Raw genomic sequence first — 18,316 nt, forward strand, 5'->3', positions numbered from 1 at the left:
CTGCTGGATCAGGGGTGATTTCACAGGAATATAGGGGTGCCTGCATGGAGAGGGCCACCCCTGCCACACGCATGGAGGTCAGCAAGGCAGGCTTCCTTGGAATTACTGCTCAGTTCCTCAGCAGGAGTGTCACTACCACCCTAAAAGCCTTTTTCTCTCGGGAACAAATGGTTTTAAAGGATTTGGTGACACAAAGGCAGGTTTTCGGGGGGATGTCCCTGTGCTTCATGTCTTGCAGTGCCCCGGGGGTCTGGTTATCTCCTGGTTACCGCTTCTCCAGCCCTGGTGCTGCATAATTTATGTACTGAAGGAGACGATTCAATTAGTCAGTGATGAAATGAGGAAGGAGAGCGTGCGCGTTGTAAAGATGTAATTTAGTGGGCAACAAGCTGGGGTGGAAAACATATCAGGGTACCCTTGGTGTGATTACTGAAGGAGGAAGGTATATTCACAGCTCTTGCTGTGTCCTTTGTCAGGGTGCAGCCTCCAGCAGGCGGGCTGACAGCGCTCCGATGGTTTGGATTTGAATGGCAAATGCTGCGTAAAACTAATTGCCCCCAGGAGGAGGAAAAGACGTTTCATTTGGCTTCTCTAAAGTCCGCTCAGTCTGCCCTTCGCGTTTGTTTATCCTTGGGTTGTTGAGAAAGATGCTTCTTACGGAGCTGGCACCCCAGGTTGAGCAGCAGAGGTTCCACACGCGCACACACACACACCCCCCCCCCGAGAAGACAAGTTGTGGCGAGTTCTTTTCGCGTGGTTCGTGCGATTTCTGTCCCCAGGGTAGCTGCGGGGGCAGGGTGGCCCCGGCTCGTCTCCCCGCCCGGCGCGCTGGGTCCGCAGCTCCCGCTCGCCAGGTCCCGGGGACAAACCGGACCGGGCCGTGGCTCCCGGGGCTCGGCCCGCGGGGACCCCTCCTGGAACCCCGGCAGCGCCCTCGGAGCCGGGAGTCGTGTCGGTACCGGGCTGTAGGGAGCGGTCCCGGGATGTAGGGAAAGCGGCACCGGGATGTAGGGAAAGCGGTACCGGGATGCAGGGAGCGGGGTACCGGGATGCAGGGAGCGGTCCCCGGATGCAGGGAGCGGGGTACCGGGATGCAGGGAGCGGTACCGGGCTGTAGGGAGCGGTCCCGGGATGTAGGGAAAGCGGCACCGGGATGTAGGGAGCGGCACCGGGATGCAGGGAGCAGTTCCGGGATGCAGGGAGCGGTCCCGGGATGTAGGGAAAGCGGTACCGGGATGCAGGGAGCGGTACCAGGATGTAGGGAAAGCGGTACCAGGATGTAGGGAAAGCAGTACCGGGATGCAGGGAGCGGTCCCGGGATGTAGGGAAAGCGGTCCCGGGATGTAGGGAGCGGTCCCGGGATGCAGGGAGCGGTCCCGGGATGTAGGGAAAGCGGTACCGGGATGCAGGGAGCGGTCCCGGGATGTAGGGAAAGCGGCACCGGGATGCAGGGAGCGGTCCCGGGATGCAGGGAGCGGTACCGGGATGCAGGGAGCGGTACCAGGATGTAGGGAAAGCGGTACCGGGATGCAGGGAGCGGTCCCGGGATGCAGGGAGCGGTCCCGGGATGTAGGGAAAGCGGCACCGGGATGCAGGGAGCGGGGCACCGGGATGCAGGGAGCGATCCCGGGGTGAGGGTCGTTCCCGGTCCCCCCCCGGGGTCGCACGCCCCTCCCCTCTCCCCCCCCCCCCCCCCCGCCCTCCCGTCTCGTGCCGCCCCTCCCCGCGGGCTCCCGCGCAGGCGCGCGGCCGGGCGCGCGCACACCTGGCGCGGGGGTCGGCGGCGGGAGGGGAGGGGGGGGGGGGGGGGGGAGGAGGAGGGGGGGAAGGGGAGCGCGTGCGCCGCCGTCTCCCCGGCAGCGGCGGGGGCGGGGCGCGAGGGCGCATGCGCGGGGCGGGGGGCGGGGCGCGCGGCGGGCGCCCCTCGGGCTCCGTGTGAGGAGGCGGCGCGCGCGGCGCTGGGACCGGCCCGCCATGGAGTGAGCGCCGCTCCCGCCGCTCCCGCCCCGCTCCCCTCCGCTCCCGCCGGCCCTGCCCTGCCCGCCCCCGCCCGGCCTGGGGCCGCCCCCTGGCGGGGCCGCCTCCTCGGGGTGCCGCAGCCCGGCGGCGGACGAGCGGGGAGCGCGCCCCGGCCGGCAGCGCAGGCAGGAGGAGCAGCCCCCCCCCCCAGCCCGGGGGAGGAGGGGCTGGCGCTGGGTGCCCGGCTGCCGGGCGCGGGGAGCGGAGCGATGGCGGCGGGGAGAGCTCGGCGGCTTCTCGGCTACCTCTGGATCGCCCTTCTCCTCGGGCAGCCGGACCCGGCCGCCGCCGCCGCTCGGAGCGGCTCCCAGAGCCTCCTCACAGGTGAGGAGCCGGGCGAGAGCCTGACAGCGGCCGGGGGTCCCGGGGGGCTGCGGGTCCCGGGGGGGGGCGGCGATGGTCGCTCCCGGGGCGGCGGGGCCGGCGGGAGCGGGACGGTGCGTGGCGGGCGCCGGCAGAGGCCACTGCTCACCTGGGGCAGCCGGAGGCAGCGGGAGCCCGAACTGCGGCCCGAACGCTTCTCCGAACCACCTGGCGCTGCCCGCCTCGGCGGGCGGGAGCGCTCCCGGAGCCGGTCGGGGCACGAAACGGCTCCGTGGGAGCTGGGGAGAGCGGGCGGGGGGGCTCCTGGAACCGGGAGGAGCTGGCAGGCAACCTGTGGAGAGCGGGGACTTGCCCGCAAGCTGCCGCCGCAGCCCCGCGACGAGCGAGCTGGCAGGGCTGCGGTCGCCGTCGTTCTCACACCTTTTACCATTGTTACCTTTAATGATCCGTTATTGGATCCGGCTTCTTTATAGGCTACGAGAAGCGTAATCTCATCCAGATGAAGCCTGGGGTGCGCTCTCTAAAAAGCCCTTGCAAAAGGCTCTTCGTGCCGTAGAAGGCTCCCTAGTTGTGCAGCAACGTTACCTGCTCCTTTTGCAAAACCTCGGCTTTAAAAAGTAACTTTTTTCTCTTTTCTTCTTTTCCTTCTCGGCGACAAGCTCGTAGGAAGCTTTCAGGAAAATCTGGGCTTGAATGTTGAATGCTGGGATTTTTATTTTTTGTTTTTTTAAATACTCCCCTCTAGATGGAATCCTGGTATCTTAAAAGCAAGCTCTGTGCAGCTGGAATTCGGGAAAAAAAAGCTGCTGGTTCAATCGGTGGTTTTTAGCAACTTGGAAAAGTGAGAGTGGTTCAGCTCTGATATTAAATGGTGTGATTGTCCAGTTGCAAATCACATTAGGCAGAAATGTCCGTGGTAGTTCTCATCTTAGATACCGCTGCTGCAACCATGAATCCCGACTCCTGTTGACAGGGAGTATATTTATTTATTCTCCTACGCTGTGCAAGCTTTGCAGACTCCAGGTCTGAAGCAGATGGTTTTTTTCCTTTTGGAAAATATTGTGCTTGGACTCAAAGATCTTCGGACTACGTGTGATAGATAAGTGACTTTTTTGATGTGTGAAATCCTACTATGTGACACTTTATTTCAGCATTCACTGCTCTCCTGGCCGCTTGCACTTGTGTTGGTTGCTCTTTGCTACTTCAAAAAATCCTTTATGGTTTGAGGGAATCGAGTCAATGGGTGAAGTTTTGTCTGTTGAAGGCAAATACGTGAATGGAGTCAGTGAAGGGGGAGTGATGTGCTGGAATATGCAGAATAAACCTTTCATTGAAGCAGGCTGGTTATTGGAGTGGGAATTTAAAAGTAGTGGTGTGGAAATGTTGGAAGTTCTGGGGAACCCCTTCTGTCTCCTCTCTCTCTTTTGTGGAATGTGCTTTTATGCCCTTTCCATGAGACTGTCCCATTTCACCCCTGGTAAGGACCAGCAGCTTCCTCCCAGCCTCAGGGTGTTGGTTCCAGTTCTTTAGAGGGAGTAAGGAGGGAGAGCCTTGATGCTTTGTCTCAGGGATGATGAGACACTTCATGCATAGTGGATGAGCTTCATCTTAATTCACACTATTTCCCACCTGATTATTGCTCTTCTTCCTTGAACACAGGATTTGCCACACACTTTAATATTTGGTAGGTGGGAGAGGGACATTCAGGTCCCTCCCTGCTGGAAGCAGAGGGGACTGGGTACAGGTGGTCAGGCATGAAGGTGTTCCCCTTTTTAGCTAGCAGGGTGCTGGTCCTGCCCTGTGCTTGGTGTGAAGCTGGAGCTCTTTGGTCTGCGGGGAAGGGGCTTCTTAGGTTGGTGTGAAGAGCTGGAGAGGGAGAGGAACACCTCATTGCTAGGTCCTGGTGCAGGTTTACCTTAAAGCCTTGCAGCTCTGCCTCTCAAGACTGCAGTGCTTCTTGCTGTGTCCAGAACAGTGGGTTTTTAATACAAAAACAAAACAAAAGCTGGCCTTTTGACGTTGATAAAAATGGCAGAAGTGGCCCATGTTCTTTGTATGTAGCTGTGTGTGTTTGAGTGGCATTTGGTCCCATCTATAAATAGCCAGTCATTACTCTCTGAAGAAGGAAAGAGTGTAGCTGAATTATTCTTGGAGAAAACTGTATAACTTCATTTATCTGTGCATCTTGTAAACATTAGCGTGTTTCCTAGTCTGGCTGCTTGGCAAATAAGGTAAAACGAGCTACTGGATTTAGAATTAGGACAGTGCTTCACTTGAAGAGAATAAACCCAAAAAGATCAGTAGTAAGGAACAGGCATCAACTGAAGGTACATCCTGCCTCTTGTAACCGATTGAGCCTGGCTGGAGATCAGCGTAGAAACTTTGATCTATGCAGTCTTGCATTAGTAAAAATAAAACTGAAGTTGGTGTCATTTTCAATTTTTAACAGAAAAGCTGTGATAACACATACACCATTAAGATTGCAAATTAGGTTATTCAGAAGGAGGGGATTTGTTCTGTCTCTCCCTGGTACTGAACTCCTCAGGATGAATATTTTGAATATTTTGCTGTTAAATAACAGGCTGGCAGTTTGGGAAGTTCTCAATCAATCAGTTTGAAATTGGTGGACATGAATGCTGCAGGAGGCTCCCAGAACCAAACAGGTCTTTTCATCAGCATGTTGATAATAGATCATGGGTGCAGTGGGTGCTGTTCTATAGGATACTCCTTCTAAAGGTGCAAGAGTAATTGATGTATTGGAAGCTAAAAAAGATGGGAGCACAGATCGTCTGGCTTCCTTATAAATACAAGGTCATAATTTGTTTCTGGTTTGTAGGCGCTTCTTGATTGTTTCTAAATATATCACAGGTTAAAAATAGAGCAGAAATATTCAGGTCTTGGTTACATCCCAAGCCACTTAGGCACAGGTCTCAGCAGATGTTCCTGTGCCATACAGACGTGGTGTGTGTATCCATGTGTGTTCTGGGCGCTGCGTGTGACCTGAGAGAAGCAGTTTGGTTGCTTCCAGCACCCCTGCTCCTTCATGTGAGCAGATGGGCAGCAGGGAAAGGGCTGGAGCACATTTCGTGTGAGGATGAGCTGTTGCTCTAACAATCTGTGAATCAAGATGCCTTTTGCTGGGGTTGTGGTGGTGCTTGGTGCTTGTCCTCAGCTGGCAGTGCCTGAGTGGCACACAGCTTTTGCAGTCTGGCTGTTTTCTGAGTCATCTAAGAGAATGATTTGACCTGCTTAGGAAGCTATCCTAAAAACCTGGTATTTCAGCTTAAAAATTGTAAGACGTGCATGCACACCTGTGCCTAATGTTGGTCACAGTGAAAAACAGCAACAAAAATTGTCATCTTTAAACAAAAATAAAATTTAGAAAAAATCACTTGGCTTAGTTACCTCCTGCTAACTCACGGGTGCAATTTAAATAAGGAAATTACATACAGTAGATTTTTCTTTATATAAATAAAAGTTTTTGGTTGTTCCTGACTATAAAATGCCCTTGGGGTTTATAAAATGTTAGCCTTCAACCAAAGGTTTTTCAGAGAAATCTGAAAACTGTTGGCACTCCATGCATGTTTGCTGTGTTGCCAAGAAGAGGAAGGTGAGAAGGAACAAGCATGGAAACGGAGTGGGAGTTTAAGAAAACTACACAAAGAGCAATACCTGATGTTTCTTAACCTTTACTCTCAAACTATAAAAGCATTCAACTTGTGCAGCACCAGCCTGAGTATGATGCAGGTTTTGAAAGCAGATTTTTGTACCATTGCTCGGTTGGCATGGCAATAATCTTGTGTATAAAATGTGTGCTGGTATGCTTGTAGCTAACTTTCCTAAACATGCAGGATTTTTATATATGTAGGATTTTTCAAGTTTCACTTTGTGTTGTCTGTGAGGAGACAGAACTGAAATCCTTGCTAATAACTAATTAATTTTGGTTTCCCATGAGGGATCTGTCGGTGGAAGAGAGGCTTCACTCCGCTTCTCTTTAACTGGTTTGTAGGGATTTCAGTTGCTGCAGTATTAAAATTCATCTGGCTGCAGGGCCAAGATTGCAGCTTCTCATGTGTTCACCTCCAATCCTGGTGACAGAATAGGTTTATTTACTTTCCTGTGAATGTTAAGGACTGAAAAATCCAAATTCTTCATGCAGCCTTTGGAAATGGGAGCTGAGCTGTGTTTCCTCAGCTTGGGTGCTGGGTGCGGAGATGCTGCCCCAGATATTCAGAGAAGTGCTGCTTCAGGTTCTTGTGCTGAAATAGAGAAATAGATTTCTGTGCCTTGAATAGTTAAATATCATGCTCTGAGGCTATTGATCTTAAAAAAAAAAAAGGCAAACCAGTTCTTAATAGAGAAAATGTCTCAGCACTGTGGAAACAACAGTCATATTTTACTGATTGGATGCTATTGATTTAGTTCTCTAGTTAAATTGCCTAGATGAAAGTGGTAATCCTGATTAATTCCATATAAATAGATAAGCACAATTGGTGTGTGGACATTGTTTTTAATAATCTGATTAAGTAGTAAATTATTACAAAGCAAAAGGAGTTTTGTTTTTTTTTTGCACTGTGACTAAACAATATCACTCCACTCATTGCTTCTGGGTATTTGAGAGTACTTGAAAATGTTTGGAGATCTCTAGCTTGGGAACCCAGTGGGCTCCAAACTTCTCTGTTTTTTATGATCTTTACTGATTCTCATTGCCAGTCTTTGAACTTTGCTGGTCCAGTTTTGGTTTGCTATAGGGATATGACCAGGATGTGTATGACACTTTTAATGGTACTAGTAATTTCTGATGTAGCAATGTTTGATAATTCCTGTTTCTCTTACATTCCAGTTTCCATAGTTATCCAGTAAGAGATCTTATCTGGAGTTGGTAAGTTGGTCTAGAAACAGAGAGATCTTTTTTTCCTTCAAAATATGTAATTCTGTAGGGGCAATGGGCACAAGCTGGAACATGGAAGTTCCATTGAAATATGAGGAAAAACTTCTTTACTGTGAGGGTGACAGAGCCCTGGGACAGGCTGCCCAGGGGGGTGTGGAGTCTCCTTCTCTGGAAATATTCCAAACCCACCTGGACGCAGTTCTGAGTAATGTGCTCCAGGTGATCCTGCTTTAGCAGGGGGTTGGACTAGATGATCTCTAGAGGTTCCTTCCAACCCTGACAATTCCATGGTTCTCCACACATTAGCTGTGAATTGTCTTTGCTGTAGCTGGTGCAGCTGACTCGGCACTGGTTTCCGTTAGAGAAATAAAAGTGCTCTGCTTGTGCTGAATTTCTTTGTTTTCTTCCTCAAATGTACAACCCTCCTTTGTTAGGTGAGATTTTCATTAAGTTACCTCTACAGGAGTGAATTTTACTGTGGTTTTGTTAATTTGACTGTTGCCTTAAAAACCTCCAAACTGCATCCTTGCTGGCTATTTAATTTTAACTAGTACAGTAGCTTAATAAATGTGTTAGTTTTTGCAAGCTGCTGAGCACCTTCCTAGAGTTCCATCAGGTGTTTCAGCTGTTCCATTACCTGGTGTGTTTTTCAGTGACAATGGGAGAGCTGTCCTAAGGAATTGCCTTACCTGTGCTTGGCTGCTGCTGCTGGAGGCCTGAAGGTCTTTGCTGCTCTATTTAGTGTGATGAGTAGTTCCTGTGGGTTTGTGTTTCTGCCTCCTGCTCCCTCAACATTTTGCTTCATCTCTCCTGATTTTCTCATTGCCCATTTATATCCTTTGGGTTTCAGTGGGGCTGTATTTCAGCTGGATCAGTATAGCTCTCTTCAACTTTGCCACCCCTTTGTGGTTTTATCTTTGGCTTAAAAATATGGACAAATTCTGAGTTTTTGTTGATTGTAGCTCTCTGCCTTTAAATATATGTGGGTTCTTAATATTTTACCTTTTTTATTTGATGTCTTTTTCATGTGTCTGGAAACTGTCAGGTTTTGTGACACTGGGTCAGAGCCTGTGTCAGTAGCCAGCACAGTTGTCTTCCATTATTATTATTATACTTTGATAGATTGATCTTGCTTGATGTGCTTTTAGCTTTTTTGACACGTGTCTTAACATGGGTGTTGACCCAGAGGTGAATAGCACAGCACTGCTGGTGTGTGTACAGAATTCTGTAGCTTGAGGTTGGTGCCAACATAGGTTTAACTGGTGCTTCTTGCTTATTAAAATATTTTAAGTTAGACTTCATATCCTTTGGAAGAGATGCCAGGTAATAATGAGTGGTTTTATAGAAAACTTTAGTGTTTTCTTTACCAAGAGCCATGGAAAATCTTAGTTTGTCTTCACGTTTGTGTGGATCTATGAGTGCATATAATGTTTTTGAGTCAGTAACACAGCACTTCCCACTATATTGTCTTGGATGTAAGAGTTGGGACCAAAATAATCAGATGCACGTTAATTTCTCTTATCTTACTTTTGGCAAAGACACCTTTGTGTTACTGTCCTCCCTAACAGCTGCTTTTGACTCAAGCACTCGGGGGGCAACTTCCAGCTCTTTTTTAGCTCTGCTTTCAGTGTGATGGTCCAGCAGTTGCTTCCCGTTGGGCTGAGGTGGAGTTTCAAGTCCTTCTCAGTTTTCCTGTGTAGTTAATGAACCTGAACATCTCTCCTTAGCACCACCATGCAGTTCATGCAGTGAAACCTTATAATGTAACTGTAGTGAGGAAGGGAGAGCCACAAATAGAGGCCTTGGGATATTCTTGCTAAAAGTAGAACAGGCTGCCAAAAGTCATTGAAGTCATTAGACCTGTCATGACTTAGAATCTTTTGAGTGTGTGTGGGGAGGCAGAGTGTAGCTTGCTCCCTGCATTTGAAGGCACCACTGTCACACTGGTTAAACAGTGAGTAACTGCTTGGAAGCAGGCGCAGTGCTGCAGAGAGGAAAGCTGGGTATTAGTAAGAAGATGAAATATTTCCAAACGTAATTTATAAAGCCAAATGTTCCTGTTTGAAAACAAGCAAGGAAGTAAGAGCGAGTGGAAATAAAGGAGAACTGCACCCAGAGACGTTTTTTTGATGTGGCAGGACACCTAGACAGCTCGTAGTGCCTGCACTCGGAATTGGCATTTTCAGTGTTGGGCTGTCAGTGCTCACAGTGCAGAAAATCCAGGTATTTTTCTAGCAGTTTGTGCATCTTCTGTTTGAAATGTGTCTGAGCAGATACGAAAGACAGCAGATAGAAGTTGTTGCCAAACGTTAATCCTATTTTCATGTGTTTAGTTTCAGCATTTCAAGCTGACTCTGCCAGTAAAAGGGGGAGGACCTGCACACCCATTTGCTTTCACAGGCATGTGTGGAGGATGTGAAGCATTGGATCCGTTCCCTGGTCTGCTCCAATTGCCTGCAGGGATACTTGTATTAGCAGACGGGAGAGGGTGACATGAGCATGTGGGAACAGTGTCATGGGAAAGGGAGATTGCTTTTTTGGGTAGACTTAGAGATGGGTTTAGTGTTTGAGACAAAAAGCACTAGGAGCAAAATCCTGTGTCTTCTGTCACCATGTTAATCTCCAGTATTATAATGTGTTACAGCACATTGATTTCAGATCTATAGATTAAAATTTTGTCTGAAATGGTACAATTTTTTAAATGTGTTTATTACTAAATTAAATAAGTTAATATTTAGATTGGTGATGAGTTCTCAATTTGGCTTTAACTGCTATTTTGGTTTTGAAGCTTTCCCTGCCCCACTCAATTCTCATTTGCTTGACTGGTTCCTTAGTGGGAATAAAGCTACAAGTTTCATCTGAAAATACTTAGCCTTGAGGAACAGAAATGTAAAACTACCAAATAGGTTACACTTTCAGGAAAGGACAGTAGGCTGGTGATCCACTAGCTGCTTGGTTGCTTCAAGTCCAGAGGAAACTTCAGTTCATGATGAGCATGTCAGTTCAGGTGTCACTTTGAATCTGTAAGGACAGCCCTGAATTGAAACCTGGCTGGAGCATGAGAGAAGCTTATAGGTGTCTTGTGTGGTGAAGATGCATGGAAAGCATCTGTGGCACCCAACCCAGCTCCTCATGTGTGGAGACTTCCTGTCAATGTGATGGTGAAGGAGGACATTGCTCAGCTTTTCCCAGGACAGAATTACTGTTGGAACAAAGTGTCAGGGACGTGCATGAACAGGGAGGCTGGTGTGCAGGTGAGCTGTGCTGGAAGCAAGAGGGGGACAGAAAACTGCTCCTTCCCTTCCTTGTGGCCTGCCTTGGTATGTTCTCGGTGGTTCTGCAGAGCAGTGCAGGGAAGGATTTTTTGAAATAATGTAGTTATTCCTTTTTGCTTACACAGATACCGAGGTAGAAATCATCCTTAGGCTGACAGACCTGCTTCTGCCAACCAATGTGATGGTGCCATGCTCCTGGACTTGTTTAGATGCTGCTGAAGGAACAGCCTTAGAGATTATATCTGAACATACAGGATTATAGTCATATTTGTTTGCAAAGGCAAATTTAAATCTGTTTCATGGGACACTTTTTATTAGTGTTTAGAGCTATTAATAGAGTGTACTGCAAATTCTGGGTGTGACAGCCCTTCATCATAATTTTCCCAGGTTGCTTCCTTTTCTAGAATCTGACATGGCTTGTCTTCTGTTTGAAGTGTAAAATAGCTTATTTATCTGAATTTTCACATGGAGTTGTTTGCTTATACCTAGTTCAGGTCTTCGGAGCCTTAATTTTAGGTTCTGTATTTTTTCTTTTCTTGCCATGGGTTCTTTTTTACGTGTTCCCTTATTTGAAGTTATAGTAGTTTTTGAAAAATACCTAAATGCTAAGAGGTCAGAAAGGGCTTAGATGTCTGCAGTGATTTGGTAACCATTGCTTTGTTGTGATTTTATGGAACTTTTTTTGAGATGTGGATGAAAGAAAACACAAACCATGGCTGCAGGAAGTGTAGTGTCATATTGGAACTACTGAGGATTTTTCACTTGTGCTGTTGAGTGAAAACCTGTGTTCTTCACCTTTTAGTTGGTTGTCTTTGAGTAGAGATAAGCAGTATTCCTTAGAGCTGATGTAAGTACTGAAGGTCTAGCCTAAAATGAGGCAGAGTTTGCAAAGTAACACCAGAGCATGCGAATGAGGTTTTCATATTTAAAATTTGAGGCTTTTGGAGGGGAGAGGAGTCAATATCTGAACATAGGAGGAGGAGAAGCCAGTTATCAAATGCATCCAAAGCAGGATATATTGATATATCCTGACTTGCAGGTAGTGCTGGTTAAAGGCTTATTCTGGTTCAACTCGACTGGAATGTCTTGTGCTCATGGTAACAGCATTATCAGCCCCAAATCTGAAGTGTCTTTTTTTTTTATGGTAGTGTTTTCCAATTGTTATTTTTATTTGCTGCTGTTGCCAGCTTTTCATTTCACAGTGGAAATCAATCAAAAGGAAAAAAGCCAGTGTTCACAGTAGCTGACAGTGTCTGTCCATACTAGCTCTGATCTGTGTGTTTCTGTCCTGTTTTTGTTGTTCTCCCAGCAACCTCCTCTGCAGACATCATTGGTCATGATTCCATGGCAGAGATCAGGAATGTGCTTTGGACTTTCATCACCTCTGCTTTCACGTTCATCATGCATAGGCTTTAATACTTTAGTAGAACATTTTCAAGCATGTCCTTTTTAATTTAAAAAAATAAGCAAAGGCTTTTAAGAAATATTTTTTCCCCTTTTTTATCTTATGTGATCCTCAAGAAACTTTCTGGCAAGCTTAGCCTCTAAACAAGTCATTCCTGTTTCAGCAGAAGGCTGTGAAGGGTGATCAACTGGTTGTTATGATTAGAGATTAATGGATGGAGCTTAAATCTAGGATGGCTCCTGTAATGTGAGTAACTATCACGCTTAACTTACATCGTTGGTTATTTTGAGTGCACAGAGTAGTGGAGAGGGGTTGAAGGTGTTCATTAAAAAAAAAAAAAGCCTTTTTAGAGTCTTCTCCACAGCTACTGGTGGTATCAGGTGCCTTGTTGAATTATTACCAAAAGCCAAGCTGGAGTCGCTGGGCTGTCTTGACTCTGATTCCCTTGGGCCACAAAGCAGCTGGCTTGAATTGGTAAACTGAACCTCAGATCACAACACATCCAGTGAACTCCCTGTGTTGTTAGCATCTCATTTCTTTTAACTGGTGCAGTCTTGTTGTGTGGCAGTTGAATTCAGAAGGGAAAATGGATTGTAGTGGAGTCAGTGGTTTGTATGAATAGCCTGAAGATTGAAAATGTATGTATTCTTTTAAAAAGTGACTCTTGTCACAGAACAAGATCAAAAAATGGTTTTAAGATACAAAATGTGCTTGGAGTTCAGGCAGATTTCGCTTTTTCCTGCTGTGTCAGAAAACAAGATGGGGTTTGGTTTCAGATAGGGAGAGGCTGAGGCCCATGTCAAGATGCCTTTTTTGTAGCTGTGTGGTTGTTGTCAGGTGTTATTTCTTCTCTTCAATTTTCCAAGGATCTGTGATTATAGAGATCTTGGCACTGCTTGAAACACCTGCAAGGTGATGGTAGAATTGGGGTAACAGTCTGTTCCCCACTGGCCAGAAATTGTCAGGGACATTATTGCTGATTTTTTAAATAGCTTCCTTAGTAGTACTTTCAGATACAGGACTTAATTCAGGGCTTTCAGAGGTGCTGTGGGGTGGGGAATTGTTTCCTGTTCTCTGCAAACATGCAGAAATATTTCTGTTGCTAGTGCTGTGCAGTTGGATTGTGGGAGCTGTTGTAGTTTCCTCGGTAGGGTTTTGGAATTGTAGCTGTGAGAACACCTTCTGTGCCATCATTTGGAACATTTCAGGCAGTTTTCAAAGAGATTGATAGAAGGGCTTTAGATGTTGACCACATGGTATCTGGGTATTACTGTAAAAGCAGATTGACATTTTATTGATTCTTCTACCTTTTAGGATAATAACTTATGTTTATGCAGTCTCTTGCAGCGGTTTGAATCAGAAACATCCAAGCTTGTTCTGTAACTGCTCGTACATGCTGCTGTGCAGGAGTAATTTCATTTTGAGGTGCCATTTCCTAAATGTTTTCAGAATAAAAATGTCATGTTTTCAAGTCTTCCAGTTTGCATGTAGGGGGAGAGACTGGCTGGAGGAGGTAGCTGCAGTGTACTCTGCTTGCACATCACTGCTTGCTGCAGTCCAGGTGAGGATAAAGTGTGAGCTTGAATAGACGGGTTGGCAAAAATCAACTTGCAGAAAAACCCAGACCCTCTAATTTTTGTGATTCTAACTGACATCTATTTTAGTACATCAATGGGTGTATCTGTGACTCAAGCCCCATTAAGATGGTGTCAATATTTGGCAAAAAAAGCTCATATATGTAGTCTCCTAAGTGTTTCTTTCCTTAGCAGGTTTTTGAGGCAGGAAAAGAACAACTGGACAACTTTGCATTTATGATTTCTTGCGCTCCCCAGAAAGCTGGAGTTCAGTAGCTCACACAAAGGCAGGACAGGTTAATTATTTATTGTAGCTTTGATGCTGGGTTGTTGCTTTCATACCCTGTTCTGGGGAGGTGGTTGGTGCTGCTTTTCAGTTAGCTCCTCCCACCCCTCCCCTTTGTGTACACTCTGTAGGGCCTTTTCTCAGGGTTGGCCTCTGAAGTTACTACTAAGCTGGATTTCACAATTTTTGGATAAAATTAGAAACATATTTCTGTAATAAAAGTTTAATTGCTGTGGCTTTGTCATCCCTGTGTCCAACTTCTCTGTCTCTATAATGGCAGAACTGGGCCTGATTTAATTTCTCGCCTTACATGGGTTTTTGCACTCTCAAACTTTGCTTTACAGAAAACAATCAATAAAAAGCGTTTATCATGGGAGCATGTTGAAAACTGCTTGTGACATCTTTACCTTACTATAGTTGGCTAAAACCAGAAATCTGTGATCAGAACTATCACAGAAAATCTGAGCTCTTCTGGTCAATAGGACAGTTGTGTTGAATTGTGTGTTTTGAGAAGCCGTCCTGATAACCTGGAGGTATTTTTGATTGTGGCTGTAATATCATGTAATGTTTTTCTGAAGCTTCTTCATTATTTTTGATGTACTAAAATAAAGATGTTCAGACTGTACTTTTGCTACGTAGACATAATCTGGTTTGTGTCATCTGCAGGGCTGAACCTAAATAACAATTAGGAAGCTGTATGTAAGCCTGGTAGTTAGAATGCCTGTTAAGAGTTTACATAAATTCTCTGCATGGTCCTGTTCAATGATGGATTTTTTTTCAATGGTGAAAAAATCCTGGGCTGCTTTTTGCATCCCCCTACCTCCCAGCACCTGTGGGAAGTTGCATGGTATGGATGAGATACACACAACCTCGGGCAAGGGAGAAACACACCAAGAATTCCAGAAAAATGGGCAGAGTGGAGGCAGCCTGGCTGTGTCAGAGGAGCAGGGAGGTGGTGAGCTGAGCCAGGGAGTACCTGGGGTGCTTGCTGGGCAGGAGCACTGATGGGTTGCGTACCAGATAATGGTAGTAAAGGAGTGGGACAGATTTTATGGTGTGTTCCTCTCCTGTGTGCTGGGCTTTGGGTTTTAAGTGTGTGCACGGGGCCTCAGGCCTTTGCAAACTGAGGAAGTTACCTATGTTAAAAATGTAAGATTTGTGCATGTTTAATATGCATGTAATGCATAAACATGTACATACCTTGTAGAAATACAATTTGGGAGGTGATTGTGTTTACTCTGTGAGTTGCTGTAAAGCTTTGAGGCTCTGCAGGGATTGCAGAGCTGGAGGTGAATGGGGCTCCTGAGGATGGGGCTGGGGAGGGGGAGATTCTTCTCCCTCCACCCCAGAATTGGACAGGATAGTGTTTACACTCTTTCTAGCTGTCAGCAATTAGCTTTTCAAGTAAACATTGAAAAGATTTTTAAATACGTGAAGAAGAGTATAATTATGAGACTCTTACTACCTTAATGTGGCCTGGAAGTCACATCATGAGTGAATAATTTTATTTAGATGTATTTACTTGGCTAAGTAGGTGAATGTAAAATCCCCACCTGAATAGGAAGGGCCTCCTTCCTGAGGGTTGTTTTCTTTCAATTAGCCTGGTGCTCAGAGCCTTTCTCAAGTGGTCCTCTTGTTTCTGGTGGAAAAAAATACTTTTCCTTTCTTAATGCTTTTTTTTTTTTTTTTTTAAACCACTCTAACCCTTGGCCACTCCGGTATGAATCTGAATAGAAGAATAGAGTGGCTGGCTGTGCCTCCACCAAGATTTGAAATAGGAGAAGTCTTGCTTTCTAATTTTTCTTGTTCTCTCTTTTTTTTCCCCCTCGTTCATGTTAATGCAAGAGCAGAAATCTGCCTTGCTTAACAAACACTTCCAGACCCTGGTTGCATCCTGCGGGAACGTAATGATGCAAAATACTTAATGATCCAAAAATATCACAGAATTTTTAGAGGTCTTAATTTAGCTGGAGCTCAAAAAAAAGCCGTTAAGACTTGTAGCTCAGAGTCGTCATCACCAGGGTTGTGAACCCCAAAAGACATGGGTGTTTTTCCTAGGCCTTGGATGCTGGAGCTGGCCTTGCTCTCCGAGCCTTGCTCTAATCCTGCTGCTGCTATTTGCACTGCTTGACGGAGCAGAGGAATGTCTGAGGCCGCAGCAGGGGGCTGCAGAAAGCTGTTAGCCAGCAGGAATTGAGCTGCGAGCAGGGAGAGGCTGCTCGCTCCCTGCCTTTGGGAAGAAGTGGCCTGAGCCCAGCAGATTTTCCTTCCCAGGATGAGGAGCAGTAATTTACACCCTGCACAGCACACTGGTGGTGTGGTGCAGGAGATGAGGGCTGGATTTGTGCAACTGTATTTGTTTGAGCAACTAAGTGCCTCTCTGTAAATGTAGGCACCAAGGACCAGGATTGCAACTAATTGCTCGCACCTGAAGTGATTCCTGCCTGGCCGTGCCTCTCTGGGACCAGCTTTGGCTAATAATTGAATCAAAATTGTATCATTTTTTAGTGGGGACAAATTCTAGAAGGACTAAGAACTTAATCCATCACTCCTAACTTGATGGAGATCAAAGACAAAGCCTCTCAGAATCTGTTGTGGCGGTGTGTCAAGGCAGTTCATTCTTCTTGGTTCACAGTTGCACTGGAAATGCTTTCATGATGAAGAGCTACTTTGTAGATTTATATAAAGATATATTTTAAAAAATCCTAATTTTTTTACTTCTTGGCAAAAAAAAATTCATATACTGTGAAAGTTCAGTGTGTTTCAGTACCCCAAAGACAAACGCAGAAAAACTTCTTTGAAGTAAGTATGTTCAAATTATAGTTCTGTCAACACAATTGATTTCACACGACTTAAACACAAAAATGTCCTTTTTTTTTTATTCTGAGGTTACACAGTTAAAATGGAGTTTTTGGAACATCACAAAACATGGAGTACAGACAAGTTCCATGGAAATGTACCTGTGCATTCATGGGGTTTATCTAAGCATTGGTCAGTGGCACTGCCTTTTGGTGTATCCTTTGCTTGAAAAGCATTATGAATCTCACCATCTGATGTTAATGATGCCAATATTGAAGTCAATTCTTCATCCGAAAACTGAGTAACTAATCAATACACAGATTTTATTGTGCCAAAAATTGATTTTTAACACTTCTTTATCTGTCTTTAGCTTTCCTGGGTCCTCAGGACATTAACAGTTAGAGAAGTGTCTTTCACAGGGTTATCAGTTTTGTGTCAAGGTACCAATATGATGAAGGAATTAAATGTATGTGTAGTTTTTAATATATTAAAACAGGTTTGTGAGAATACAGCACAGATAGCTGCCTGCTGTCTTGAAAGCTGCAAAGCAAGCACTGTAATTACCTTCACTTCACTAATTCAGAAGAATACAGCCTGTGAATTTGACTCAGATTCAGACACAGAGGTCACAAAATGTAGAAATACTTGTTTTGGTGAATTTGCCAGACTTCTAGTATCCATCCAGAAATCTCCATGGATGGGGAACTTTAGGATATGTTGTTAATTTGCATCAGTTGGAGGTAGAGGGTACCATGCGTATGGGTTCATGCTGCTAAATTTAGACATCAAGGATATTATTTAGCTCAAAGATTTACTTAGAGATCACATAGTTGTTCTGATTGGAAAAGACCTTTAAGATCACCAAGTCCAACCATAACCCAATTCTACCAACCATTAACTCAACTCTCCCAAGTCCAGTGCTAACCCGTGTCCCTCTGCACCACATCTACATGTCCCTTAACCACCTCTAGGGATGGAGACTCGCCCACCTCCCTGGGCAGCCGAAACGGTTTAAAACCTGTGCTGGTCTCTTGCTGTAGAGCAGTACAGACCAGCCCACCTTGTGGGAGCTTCACAAGCAGCCAAACCCCTCATCATCTCAAGGGCAGGTCTGCAGATGAAATAAAGGTGTATGAGAAGGGCCCAGGGTGCTGAAAGGTCAACGGCTCGTGCTGGCCAGAGCTGGGAGAGCAGAGCAGCACAACTGAAACTGTGGAAAAATGGTTGTACTGAAGCAGCTGATACAGGGCAGGTAAAAAGGTGCTGAGTCCTTCTTTGCAGCATTTTGTCAGCCTGTGCCCTGAGAAGGTGTGTGCTGGTAGCAGCAGTTGGGTTGCACCAGGTGCCGTGCTGCTTGCCTGCTGCAAGAAACACAGCAGTTATTGTGGGCGTTCTTGGGTCTTTTGAATTAGCCTAAAGGTGTAGCTGTGCGGTGTTGTCTGACACAGGCTGGCTGCTGGGGAAGATTTCAGTGCTGCTTTTTTCAGGAAACCTGTCCCCATTAACCATGATGAGATGAATCACAGAATCCTAGGGGTTGGAAGGGACCTTGAAAGATCATCCAGTCCAACCCCCCTGCCAGAGCAGGGTCACCTAGAGTAGGTCATACAGGAACTTGTACAGGCTAGTTTTGAATGTCTCCAGAGCAGACTCCACAACCTCTCTGGGCAGCCTTCCCCAGGGCTCTGTCACTCTCACAGTAAAGTTTTTTTCTCATGTTTGCGTAGAACCTCCTGTGTTCCG

The 18,316-nt window shown here is 46.1% G+C and overlaps 1 protein-coding gene across 10 annotated transcripts in view; it reads left to right on the top strand.

Moving 5' to 3' along the window:
- Window positions 1-2,146: 2,146 nt before the first annotated feature.
- Window positions 2,147-18,316, top strand: part of NEO1 (neogenin 1) — a 205,191-nt gene continuing 189,021 nt past the window's right edge. For 3 of the 10 annotated variants that reach the window (XM_051628378.1, XM_051628381.1, XM_051628382.1), the window contains exon 1: window positions 2,154-2,343. In XM_051628378.1, coding sequence (XP_051484338.1) covers window positions 2,229-2,343 — 115 coding nt within the window. In that variant the 5' untranslated portion in view covers window positions 2,154-2,228. Of the gene's footprint in view, window positions 2,344-18,316 lie in introns of all 10 variants that reach the window. The other 7 variants (XM_051628374.1, XM_051628380.1, XM_051628375.1 and 4 more) reach the window with 5 other exon arrangements.

Source organism: Apus apus, chromosome 10 (assembly GCF_020740795.1).
Source record: "Apus apus isolate bApuApu2 chromosome 10, bApuApu2.pri.cur, whole genome shotgun sequence".
Classification (NCBI taxonomy): Eukaryota; Metazoa; Chordata; class Aves; order Apodiformes; family Apodidae; genus Apus; species Apus apus.